The sequence below is a fragment of the Pyrus communis genome, chromosome 1 (genome assembly GCF_963583255.1).
Source record: "Pyrus communis chromosome 1, drPyrComm1.1, whole genome shotgun sequence".
In the NCBI taxonomy this organism is placed as follows: Eukaryota; Viridiplantae; Streptophyta; class Magnoliopsida; order Rosales; family Rosaceae; genus Pyrus; species Pyrus communis.
The window spans coordinates 1,470,243-1,481,758 of NC_084803.1; the positions used below are offsets into that span (position 1 = coordinate 1,470,243).

The window sequence follows — 11,516 nt, forward strand, 5'->3', positions numbered from 1 at the left end:
TTATTTTGTGTTTTTAAGCTTTATAGGGTGAATGACCGTTAAGTTCGGAAATAATAAATGTATGATATATATTAATAAATAAATGTTATAACACGTGTAGTGAGATGTTATTTGCATTTGAAAAGTCATTATGCATTCCTCAAAGTACTATTTCCTCTATTATGTTTTGGATAGTACTTGCATTCCTCCTTCGGAGTTATGCTCATTTCTATACTTGTAAATAACGTATCTTTATTGTAGAAATGTTGCAACCAGAGCCATTTAGTTTCTTAATTATCATTTAAAGATCATCAATTAGTCATATAAATGCATCAAATAAGTGGACAGGTCATCACTAGTATGATATTTGGTAGTTACATCATTGATTTATTTGATACAATTAGATGACTAAATGACATCCAATTTGAATGATTTTTTGTAGGCTTGATCTGTACTTGAAGATTAAGAAATTGAATAGTTCCAACTATTAATTTTTAATGGTGAAAATACGTTATTTGCAAGTGAGACAATAAAGTTTATCCTCTACAAGGAATGAAAGTATTAGTCATCTATTTCCACGTTTTTGGGGAGCATAATAATTTTTTTTGAAGTGTCATTAACAACTTTCTATATACAATTTGCTTTAATGTAGAAAGCTTTAAAAGTCCTACACTAATGGTGCCAATGGACTATAATTGTTGAATAAAAAACAAAAATCTCTTTTGGTCACATGAAAATAAAAAGTAACTGGAAATTTTTTTTTTACTTAAAAAAGAACGTTACTTGAGGCAAAAGAAGTTTGATACGTTACAACACTGCTGTTTGCCACTGCGGAGAGGCGTTACCAGAAATTCATGCAGGAAGGCCGGGTGGCTTCGGGGGAGAAATCTGGGCATGAGTGCCGGGTGGCTGGCTGGCTTTGATCGCATTAAAAACGCACTCCGAATGCGTCCGTAACTGAAAAACTGAAGGCGTCAGGCGTTGGCGCCATCTGACTCGGAGAAGGAAGAAGGCGGGCGGGACAAGTATTTAACAAGCAAAGGGAGTCACAGTCCACTAATGACGACGAAACTAACAAAAATTCAAGCATACTGCACACGTTGTTGCATCAAAGATGTTTCACGTTTGTTTATAAAATAAAATAAAATATATTTATAATTTGATTGTTTTTGTGATTATTTTCATTTATTAATTGTGGCTCACTTCACTTGACAAGGATTTATTAATTATTTTGATTATTTTTTTCTTTTTTAAAATGAAATCAAATCTCTTAATTTATAATCGTCTAATCAAATGAATTAGAAAAAAATTAATAGATAAAAGTGTGTTGTAAGTATAAAAAGATGTGTAAATAACAATACTCATTAATAAAACACAATGCAAGTCAACAATTAGAAAGATCTTAGTACACATATATTTTTATTAAAAGCAATATTACTACTTTAAGAATTACTGAGATGATGAGAGAAAGTTAAATTCAAAACTTAATGAGTTAAAAAGAAAATTCTTATGCACCAAAACAATCGTCGAATATTTTGCCATCCCAAGCCCAACTAAACCCAATTGTTCATTGGCTAAGGCCCATTAAACTTGACAACTCCTATTGAAGTCCATTAAGAGCACAAAATAAAATCCCACCAATAGTGTCTCGCCAAGTCGGAAATGCAAAATCGCGTCCCACGTGACGAGGAAAGCAAAACGCCAAGTCGTATATCGCTGACTCACTCGCTCCACAACGCGTCGTTGCAAAAGAGAAGCAGGCACACAACTATGGCAATTGCTTCGCACCGCCTCATCTCCAGCTCCTACTCACCCACAGTAACCGCCATCTCATCCTTCCCTCCAAAATCAAAAACCCTAATTTCAAATCCGAACGCTTCCCCCAATCTTCAACTCCCAAAACGCAGTCGTAGAGACGTCGCTTTGCTCTCCCTCGTCGCTCTCATCCCTTCGCTCTTCCGACCCGACGCGGCATCCGGATTCTCCTTCGGCATTTGTGAGCTAGCTCGCACCATTTTGATTTAGTCCTTCAGTTTCTAGTTATTTGATCTCGAAACCCTCATTTTTTTCCATATTTCCGCAGCAGGACCAAAGGATTGGCTCCGCGAGCAGAAGAAGAAGGCCTCCAGGTTCCTCCTGGCCCCGATTGATGCCTCCCGAGAGAGCCTCGTCGCGGCTCATCGACTACTCAGTCTCTCTCTCTCTCTCTCTATTTATATATATATATATATATATTTGTGTGTGTAAAATTTCATCTGGATTAATGTGATTTATGTATACAAAATTTCGTGTGGATTAATGTGATTTATTTTTACAGCGGCTACGGATTCGGATTATACGAACAAGGAGATGGAGGAGGTTCGGAGATTGTTTAGATCTGCCGCGAGGGATTGTGTTATAGAGGACAGGAACTCGTTTGTTGCATTTCAAGCCAATACAGGCGTTGAGGTTCAACATTTTCGCTCATTTATCCTTGTTTTATTTAATCAGAGTGATTCGGCAGCTCTTAATTTCTATTTAGTGCATAGAATCAACTGTTTGGATAGTTACTATAAGCAGCATCTTGTCTGAATTTATCGGAATTTTTAAGGCTCTGATGCATGGCATTGAAAGAATCTTGTAGATTGATGAAACTGTTGAACTTTTGCTAATTGACCAATTGACCTCATATTATCAAACTTATTACTTCACAGGTTTGCACATTCCGTTTGGTTGTAAAGAACGCATCATCCTTGCTTGGTGATAAGGATCCTGTAAAATTGGAAGCTGAGTCTATCCTAAATGATCTTGTAAGGTACATTTTACGTCTGACATATTTACATCGTCAAGGAGTATATTTCTCTATACAATTGCTGTAATATTTACAACATTGTCTTTTTCATTTCCATTTTTTATGGTTGTTATGTTGCAGATCATTCACTTCTCTTAATGGTCTGGTAAATGAGACCGACTTTCAATTTGCCACTGAAAGGTATGTCTCTTCTATCAAGATAAACATGGCAAGAGAGAATTTCTGTAGAAATTTATTTGCGTTCAGTTTTGTCGCACTCTTGATCCCTGAGAAAGATTTATTGAGTACTCTGTTTCTCATAATAGGGTACCAAGTTGTAAGTTAGTAATGATACATTTTCCCATCTCACTATTTTCTATTGGCTGCAGAAAGAAGGTTGCAGATTCTCTCATGGATACCTTATCATCCCTAGACAAATTTGAGCAAGGAATCAAGGACTGCCTTGACGCTTGACCAATTTGTAGGAAAAAAACTATCTAGTGGATATCGTGCTTGAAATTCTGTAGATGCATGTATATTGTGGATTTGATCATCTCTCGTTGCTTGTCTATTCTGTTTCTTGATTTTTGCCCTTTTCATGTGCTTTTACCATGTTTTGTGCCATTTACTTCAATAAGTTAGATATTTATAATCTAACAAAGTTATTGCAGTCTTAGTTTCTCATTGTGGCGATATTATTCTGGTCTTTGTTAACAGAAAGGTGCTCTGCTCTTGGTTTTGGAAAGACATGAATCGGAGGTCGTTCTATAAAGACTTACTAACTTTAATGAACAACAACTTTCTTGATTTATATATGTACATTTTTTTTTGTAATTAGAAATGTATAGTTCGTCACATTTCAAGTCATCCTAGTCATTTAATGATACTAACTAGGTTGATGACTTGAAATGAAGCAAAATCCACACTTTGCGTTCCCCGACTCTACTAGCTATAATATTTAATTTTTTTTATTTTCTTTTTCCTTACTTTGCATACCAGTTGTTGGTGGGTGTTGTTGATAATTTGCCTAACATAATTGAACAATTGAATATAAGTATTGGCTTCTTGGAAACTTTCAGACATCTCAAATTCGTTTGAGTTTCTCATTCCAATGGAATATATTTTTCTTCGCAGAACTACAAATATTGATGCTGCCTACTCCTATGCTGCTTTAGTTTTGAGCTGACACTTTTGATCAGATCATTATCACCTGTTGGTCCATGTGGAATGGTCTAATAGGTTGAATCAGATGGCCAAACCAGGCGGTAGCGAAGTTTTCCATCACCTGGCTGTGATGTACTGACCTAGAAAAGCTGAGCAGCTAGTTGGAGATATTTAGTAAGTATCTGCTGGCTATCTATGGAATAGTTTGATTCGGTGAACCAGAAGCCTCAACCAAATACAAGCGACAGCATGGCGTTCCATCATCTGGGTGGGTATATACTGACCTAGGCAAGCTGCGGAGCTTGTTGAACAGATTTGAGGGATCGTGCATGAGTCCAAAATGAGCATCTGGATCACCAATTTGTGATAGTTTAACATGAGAAAAGCCAAGAGATGGCAGGAGATGATCAGGCCAATCGCTATAGAAATGGAAGATGGAATTGGAAAGACTGATTGATGGTTTGTTCATAAAATCTGCCAAGAGTACCGTCTGAGTAAGCGAGCACTTGCCTGCTATGGTTTCAAGTACCTGCGTGGCCTCGGAATGGGTTAGGTAGTAGAGGATGCCTTCTAGCATCCACACTGTGTTCTTCTCTGGCACAAACCCTGATGTTTGAAGTTTTTCGAGCCAGTCATTGCTTCTGATATCAGCCGCCACTCTTGTAATGGATTTTGCTGTCATCATTAGACACGGGTGACCGTTTGTAGAATCCATCGCTGCTTGCAGGAGAGTGGCTTTTATTTGCAGGAGATCAGGAAAATCAACTTCAAACACATTGCTTTCCTTCAGGCAACTCAATCGGTAAGCCCTTGCATCCATTCCTACAAAAAGAAGTGCAATTTTTATTATAGGCTGTATATTTACTTCCGTACACGTGAAAGCTTGAGAGATTTCAGTGTCCATATACATGCTATTGATAATTTAGTATAAACTACAACTAGTATTTGGGTGGGGCATGGTCTAAAAGTTTGTCATTGTTTCCTACAGTTTACATATGCATATACATGACCAATAATTCGTGATCTGTATTTTACTTTGGTGCATAATCAGAAGCCAGAACTGCATGTTGAGGATCAGTTTTCCTAGAAAGTGTTCGTTTTGACGGGATTTGTTTTTCACTTTACAGGGATTCATATAGTAGATTCTGATAAAGCAATGTAAATGAACAACTCATTTAGTGTCACGATGTCAAGATTATCTGTTACTCAGAACTCCTATGATTAAAAATCCGTTATACACAAAAATGTCCCAACATCGTACATCACAGGCACGAAGTGCACCTTGATGCACGCCACATTGTGTCAAAGAGTACCATTAACCAAATATTGTGATTTTACCAACCTGCCCCAAGAAGAACTACTTGTGCTTCCCCGTCGTTGAAGGAATGAAGTGCTGCTTCAAGCTTCGAATCAAACCAGAGCGTTCGAACTGCAAGAATGACACCAGAGATTTCTCGCGCCTTGTTGACGCAGTCTTTCTTTATCTTCTCATGGAGACTTTTAAGGTAGGACTCTCCCGCAAGTATGTCTGCCAGGGGGTCATGAATGACATGATTCCACAAGGCTCTCCCAGCTGCCGTCTGGCAAGCCGACCGCTGAAGAGGATCCCATTCATTCTCAATCGTTGCATGAACCTGTCGAATGGTGTCTGTGGACAACAAGTCCGGAAGCTTGAACTCTGGCCACGTTGGGAACTCAGGCGAGCCATTGTCTTGACTCGACATGGTCTTTGAATTGCACGGAAACGCCTTCAAACTGCACGTAATTTTGGAAACTAATAGAAAGGAATGGAGAACATATGGCATGCTATGTGTAAGCAGAAGATAGAGGTGGGATCAAAATGTTAGGTTGAGGCAGGTGATAAGAGGGATAAGAAAAGAGAGCCACACAACACAAAACCAAAAGGGTTGGAGAAAATGGCTTACAAGTCGCGTCCCGGCTTTTAATTTTTGCCTGGATAAAAAGGGAAGGTTGCAATGCAGTCCACGACTGCCCCAATTAGTGCGTTTGTGTTTTCGGCCTTATAGCCGTTGTGCTATTATCTGGTGCGAGTGGCTCCTAATAAAGGGAAGTCCAGTCCAATCCAGTTCATGGTTTCATAACAAGTACTCATTTGTTTGGTTTTGGCTGTGCATACGACAAAGGCATCCATTTTGATGGTACATGTTTGCTTGCGTTGCACTGTGGCAAAGGAAGGCAATTGACGTTAGGCTGTTTGCGGTTTCCCAAAAGGCCCCGAATTGATTGGCTATCAGTTTGTAGTCGTGTTCAAGTGATTCACCCTCTATACTTGCATCCGTGATGCCACTGTGGGGTCTCGAAAAAGTAGCATGCCATATAATTTTTGGACGTGACATTGTATTATTAGTCGGAAGCGTCAAGCATCCAAGGGGTGGAGGAAAGTCTCGTCTCATGGTGACACTAACCCACGCGCCAAAAGACTTACTAGCTGTGGGGGTAGTTTCCTTTGGTAGCCGGGTAATTCCAACTGGAAAAGCGAAACTTCTCTTTTGTTGGTTGGAACTTGAAAGAGATGGGCCCTAGAGCCCGAAATCAACTAAGGCTGCATGAGAGCAGTGACGGGCCCAGACACACACACAACTGGCATCAGCAGACAGAGCCCATATTTGACCAATATTTTCCTAGGTGAAGTTAATACCCCGTTTCTCAAGATACTGTCTTTTCCATAGGAATTTTGAGACAAAAATCGTATTAGTTAGATTTTTTTTTGATTAATTTTGTGTGCACGATATGATGTTTTAAACTATCTGGATTACGAGAAGAGAAGCGAATTCAAACTTAGGGGTCATGTCAGATGGTTATGAGTATCGGATTTAAACTTAGGTGTAAGAAAAAAGAAAGGAAGGTTGAAATAGAAATTTGTTAGTATATGACTACTAATTTTACTTTAATTATTTAATCTTACAACTATAAAACTAGAAAAAGATATATGAAGTGAAGAGTGTAAAATTATTTCTCAATAAACATGTCACCCATTGTTGTTGCACTTTAATTTTTGTTCTAAACAAAAGGTATTATTTATCTTAAAGAAGAGAATGATGAATTTAAATTACTACGGTCTAGTAATATTCATCTTCACATGTAAGTGAAATGTCTTAATTTTGATTATTGTCAAAGGTGAGTTTGAATTATATTATTACCAGTTTATTATAAGGTTAAGTTCTCATCTTTCTTCTGTAGATAATATCTTTTATTAAAAAAAAAAAAAAAAAAAATGCCGCGTTCTAATCGTCTCAATTAAACGCAAGTTATTCTTGTTAACGCGGGCACTTGCTCCACTGGCGCCGCTAAAAGCAAGTGTTTTTGTGGAAGCAAATAAAAAAATCTTGGGAACCGAACCGGCCAAAAAGAGATCCAGTACACCCAACCCAAAAGGTCCGAGAAACGCGCACGGCTTCAAATTTTGGTCTCCACTCTCCAGCAACCGAGCGACGGAGATGGCTGCGGTGGTGGCCTGCTGCGGGACGAAGTTCTTTTTGTACGTGCTGATAATCGTAGGCCTGGTATGCTTCGCCGGAATGATGGCCGGACTCACTCTCGGCCTCATGTCCCTCGGCCTCGTCGACCTCGAGGTCCTCATGAAGTCGGGCCGCCCTCAGGATCGCAAACACGCCGGTGAGCTTTCTTCCCTCATAATTTCATTTTCTTTAATTTTTTTTATTTGTTATTTGTTTTTAGTTTATGAAATTTGGAGCTGCTCAGCAATTTCGAATTTCGAATTTTTCATTTCTTTGGGCGATCCTCTGGATTCTGAGCTATAAGAACTTTTTTAGTTTGAAACTTATTCAAATTTCGTTTTTGGAAACGGTTTTCTGGACTGGAAATTATGATATTGTTTTGTGAGATGCTGGACAGTAAGCTAAATTACTAGATGACTCAGTTTATTGCAGTCCAAGTGAAAAGAATAGTTGAACTTTACAGAAGAACTGGATTTGCGTGTGTTTAATTGCATTAAACTGCTCCGTTTTTTGCAGCTAAAATTTATCCGGTGGTGAAGAATCAGCACCTGTTACTTTGCACGCTTTTAATCGGAAACGCGTTAGCAATGGAGGTAATCGTGTGATGTTGTGGCTTTATCTAGGGCAATTAATTCGTAGTAGTTGATGATGTTTCTTGTGTTATTAGGCTCTTCCGGTGTTTTTGGATAGTCTTGTGCCTCCTTGGGCGGCCATTGTGATATCAGTCACTCTCATCCTGGTGTTTGGGGAGGTAAGTTGTCTTCGGAAGAGCATTTCACGCCGAGTGATTAGTTTAAGAAGGTATCTACATAATTACAAAAGATGTTTACTTTTGGTTCTTTGTATTTGTTGCTACTCCAGATATTGCCGCAAGCAGTCTGCACTCGCTATGGATTGACTGTTGGGGCGACAATGGCCCCATTTGTGCGCTTTCTTCTTGTTCTTTTCCTCCCCATTTCGTATCCCATTAGTAAGGTGATGTTAATGCATGAACTTACATAATGATTACAACGACTTTAGATGTTTGTAAATTGTGTGATGTGTCTTGACTGTTTGACGTAGCCGCATATATTCTGTTATTAATTGCATTTTTTTTCCTATTCTGTCATTTTATTTGTTCTATATATTTTCTCTCTGCAGGTTCTGGATTATATGCTGGGTAAGGGACAATCTGCCCTTTTACGAAGAGCAGAGCTAAAGACTTTTGTGAATTTTCATGGAAATGAGGTATATAACCTGACTAAGCTCTCGCATATTGAAAGTTCACATGAGGCACTATACTAGTAGTCTAGTGGTATATGTTAGGAACTTTCAACTTTCCGAAAGTCCTCCGGTTTCCCATGTTCTGTGTTTAAATATGGCATATGCATATGATTTGTTATTTAGGCTGGGAAAGGCGGGGATTTAACACATGATGAGACTACCATCATTGCTGGGGCACTTGAATTGACTGAAAAGACAGCAAAAGATGCTATGACTCCCATAACAAATGCATTTGCCCTTGATCTGGATGCACCTCTTACTTTGTGGGTTTGTGGATTTCGGTTTGTTCTCTCTATCATATTTTATGTGTTCTTCCATTTTTTAAAATCCGTCACTCTATTTTCTCTCCAGGGACACATTGAATGCAATAATGGCAATGGGTCATAGTAGAGTTCCAGTTTATTGTGGGAAGCCCGGAAATATAATTGGTCTTGTTCTGGTAATTCCATTTTTGCTTTGATTATATACTTTTATCAAAGTTGAAGTGATGCTGCATGTCCGACCAAAAAACAAGAGTGATGCTAGCTTCAAATGTATCAGTTGATTTCATATAAGTGCAGGTTAAGAATCTCTTGATGGTTGATCCAGAAGGTGGAGTTACTTTGAGAAAACTGATGATCAGAAAAATTCCTCGGTATGATAGTACCTCATTATATTTTGGTTTTTATTATCTGATACAAGACATGAGCTAATGTAGTTTTGAGAATTCCTGAAGAGGGTGTGCTTTCCACACACCCATTTTTACTTCTCACACACCTTAATTTCCGACCGTTGGATCGAATAAAATGAAGAAGATCAAAGGACATAAATTAATAAGAGGTGTGTGAGAAGTAAAAAGGGGGTGTGGATATCACACCCCATCCTAAAATAGTTTGTTTCACTGTCTGTTTTATTTTTTATTGGGCTGGAGCATGATAATTCTTGGCTGGCCTTTTCATTTGCTCCACAGGGTTTCAGAAGACATGCCTCTGTATGATATTCTAAATGAATTTCAGAAGGGTCACAGTCACATTGCTGTTGTCTTTAAGTATCCAAACGGGAAAAAGGATGCACTAAAGAGTGGCAAAGATGGCGAACCACCCGTGTTTAAGGATGATTGTAAGAAGCAAGCGGGCCAACCTGTGGCATTATTCAAGAAAGGTGTGTATATTCGTAGCAGCAACAAAAGAATGCTGCTGTTTAGGTTTATTTTCATTTTGAGGTTCAAGATTCATATCTCAGTTTTCATATTTAATTGTTTCATGATATTTCATTCTGTACTCATAATGTAAAGTTCCGTTTGAGTATGTTAATGGATGTAACTTGTTCTGTGTGTCCTGTATGATTGATATGATTAACTGAGTTTCTGGCTATCTGATTTCTCAATGTATGTGCTTTGCCTGAGTTTTTCAATCACTGCCACTTTTTTGTATGTGTGTCCTTTGAAGTACATAGTTTGTGTTCTTGTTGAATTCCAGATGAAAAAGTGGGTTCAAGCAATGCTCTGAGTGCTTTGGACAATGGTGATGGAGGTCAACAATCTAAGAAAAGCCCATCAGCTACTCCCGCTTTTAAGAAACGACACAGAGGCTGTTCACATTGCATTCTGGACGTTGAGAACGGTCCCATTCCAATTTTCCCAAACAATGAAGAGTTTGTAGGAGTAATTACGATGGAGGATGTCATTGAAGAACTTCTTCAGGTAATGGTCATGCATTGTAGGAATAAGTAACTGAATCTGCTCCTGCATTTTCTTACGACACTTGTGTGAGTATTATCTGGATACTGGATTTCTGTAAATTTTAATTGTTGCATGTATTGATCCGAATTGTAAATCTCTGCTTATACCAGGAAGAGATATGGGATGAAACAGATGAGTACGTCGATATCCACAACAGGTAAGATTTTAAGTGATTTTCACCTGCACATAATAGCACAACACATTCTTCTTAAATCTTCGGTTCCATAGTACGGGTTCGTCAATCACTTTGCTTTGGGAGCAGGACAACCAGAATTGCTGAAACTTGTATTTTGGACCGAAAGATGATAATATTTCTTGGATGTGCAGGATTAAGGTCAATATGCATGCATCTCAGGAAAAGCCTTCTTACACGAACTCATCCAATCCTTCCGGACAATGGTCCCCTGTCAACCACGCCCCACTACTAACATCATCATCAGTGCCATCATATTCAGGTTCTTCTCAACATCAAGAGTCTGATAAGGTGACTGCTGTGGGTCCAATGCCAACGGACTCACATACCACAACTCATCAAGGTTCTGAAGGCGACACGTCAAGAGATCAGTAAGATTGATCGTATGTTCTTCGCATGAATGAAATTTAGGTGCACAAAATCGATATTTGAGTTTAAAATTATGTAAAATTAACCGAATACTATCTAGTTATGTAGAAAGATATGATCCTCTACATGTTTGATGAGAACCCACTGCTAAGACAACTCTCTCGAACGTAAATACTATCACTACATCAAGTGTTAATAATCTTGTATTCTTCAGTAATTCAAACCTAAAGTAGAATTTTTTATGGACTCTCTTCTACCTCATAGTTTAATGTCGATTCTTGTTCTAACATTATAAAAAATTGTGTAAAAAATATGAGGTGATGAGTCTATGAAGATATTTTTCCGTTTCAATCTTTTTTTTCCTAAAATATAACCAACTTGATTAATACGTTTTCGCGCTATAATCAAATATTCACTTCACGAGCATAATACAAATGAATAATATGTAAAAGGAATTGTTATTAGCATTTCAAAAATCTCATTTGACATTTCAAATTTTCTATAAGTAAAAAAAAAAGTACACCTGTGAAGAAGTGTAGAATGAGATTTTTGAAGTGCTAATAACAATTTCTTATGTAA

At 38.1% G+C, this 11,516-nt stretch overlaps 3 protein-coding genes across 5 annotated transcripts; 2 read left to right on the forward strand and 1 right to left on the reverse strand.

Moving 5' to 3' along the window:
- Positions 1-1,736: 1,736 nt before the first annotated feature.
- On the forward strand, positions 1,737-4,008 carry LOC137707762 (uncharacterized). Of its 2 annotated transcripts, XM_068446679.1 has the most exons (7): positions 1,737-1,975; positions 2,063-2,170; positions 2,297-2,427; positions 2,673-2,773; positions 2,891-2,950; positions 3,139-3,282; positions 3,884-4,008. In XM_068446679.1, exons 1-6 carry the CDS (start codon positions 1,750-1,752, stop codon positions 3,221-3,223), a joined length of 711 nt encoding a protein of 236 aa, XP_068302780.1. In that variant the 5' UTR covers positions 1,737-1,749; the 3' UTR covers positions 3,224-3,282; positions 3,884-4,008. The 2 variants fall into 2 exon arrangements, with proteins under 2 accessions (XP_068302780.1, XP_068302785.1); XM_068446684.1 differs by lacking the exon at positions 3,884-4,008 and having other exon boundaries at positions 2,673-2,768.
- LOC137707749 (uncharacterized) lies at positions 3,296-6,691 on the reverse strand. 2 transcript variants are annotated; one of them, XM_068446672.1, is made up of 3 exons: positions 5,256-6,691; positions 4,424-4,735; positions 3,296-4,261 (listed from the first exon to the last, which is right to left on the reverse strand). In XM_068446672.1, the coding sequence occupies exons 1-3, from the start codon at positions 5,716-5,718 to the stop codon at positions 4,107-4,109; spliced, it is 930 nt and encodes a 309-aa protein (XP_068302773.1). In that variant the 5' UTR covers positions 5,719-6,691; the 3' UTR covers positions 3,296-4,106. The 2 variants fall into 2 exon arrangements, with proteins under 2 accessions (XP_068302773.1, XP_068302766.1); XM_068446665.1 differs by having other exon boundaries at positions 3,296-4,735; positions 5,256-6,678.
- Positions 6,692-7,208: 517 nt separating this feature from the next.
- LOC137734987 (DUF21 domain-containing protein At1g47330-like) lies at positions 7,209-11,133 on the forward strand. The gene is made up of 12 exons (XM_068474339.1): positions 7,209-7,549; positions 7,909-7,985; positions 8,060-8,143; positions 8,254-8,367; positions 8,533-8,619; positions 8,779-8,918; positions 9,007-9,094; positions 9,216-9,289; positions 9,605-9,795; positions 10,113-10,336; positions 10,486-10,532; positions 10,703-11,133. The coding sequence occupies exons 1-12, from the start codon at positions 7,372-7,374 to the stop codon at positions 10,941-10,943; spliced, it is 1,545 nt and encodes a 514-aa protein (XP_068330440.1). The 5' UTR covers positions 7,209-7,371; the 3' UTR covers positions 10,944-11,133.
- The last annotated feature ends 383 nt before the right edge of the window (positions 11,134-11,516 follow it).

Excerpts from the sequence above, each read along its gene's own strand:
- LOC137707762 (XM_068446679.1), top strand. The coding sequence starts at position 1,750 with ATGGCAATTGCTTCGCACCGCCTCATCTCCAGCTCCTACTCACCCACA. Across the intron at positions 2,428-2,672 it reads AAGCCAATACAGGCGTTGAG|GTTTGCACATTCCGTTTGGT; the intron begins GTTCAACATTTT and ends ATTACTTCACAG. Across the intron at positions 2,774-2,890 it reads ATCCTAAATGATCTTGTAAG|ATCATTCACTTCTCTTAATG; the intron begins GTACATTTTACG and ends GTTATGTTGCAG.
- LOC137707749 (XM_068446665.1), bottom strand. The coding sequence starts at position 5,718 with ATGCCATATGTTCTCCATTCCTTTCTATTAGTTTCCAAAATTACGTGC. Across the intron at positions 4,736-5,255 it reads AGTAGTTCTTCTTGGGGCAG|GAATGGATGCAAGGGCTTAC; the intron begins GTTGGTAAAATC and ends TTCTTTTTGTAG.
- LOC137734987 (XM_068474339.1), top strand. The coding sequence starts at position 7,372 with ATGGCTGCGGTGGTGGCCTGCTGCGGGACGAAGTTCTTTTTGTACGTG. Across the intron at positions 8,368-8,532 it reads TTTCGTATCCCATTAGTAAG|GTTCTGGATTATATGCTGGG; the intron begins GTGATGTTAATG and ends TTCTCTCTGCAG. Across the intron at positions 8,919-9,006 it reads CTGGATGCACCTCTTACTTT|GGACACATTGAATGCAATAA; the intron begins GTGGGTTTGTGG and ends TTTTCTCTCCAG.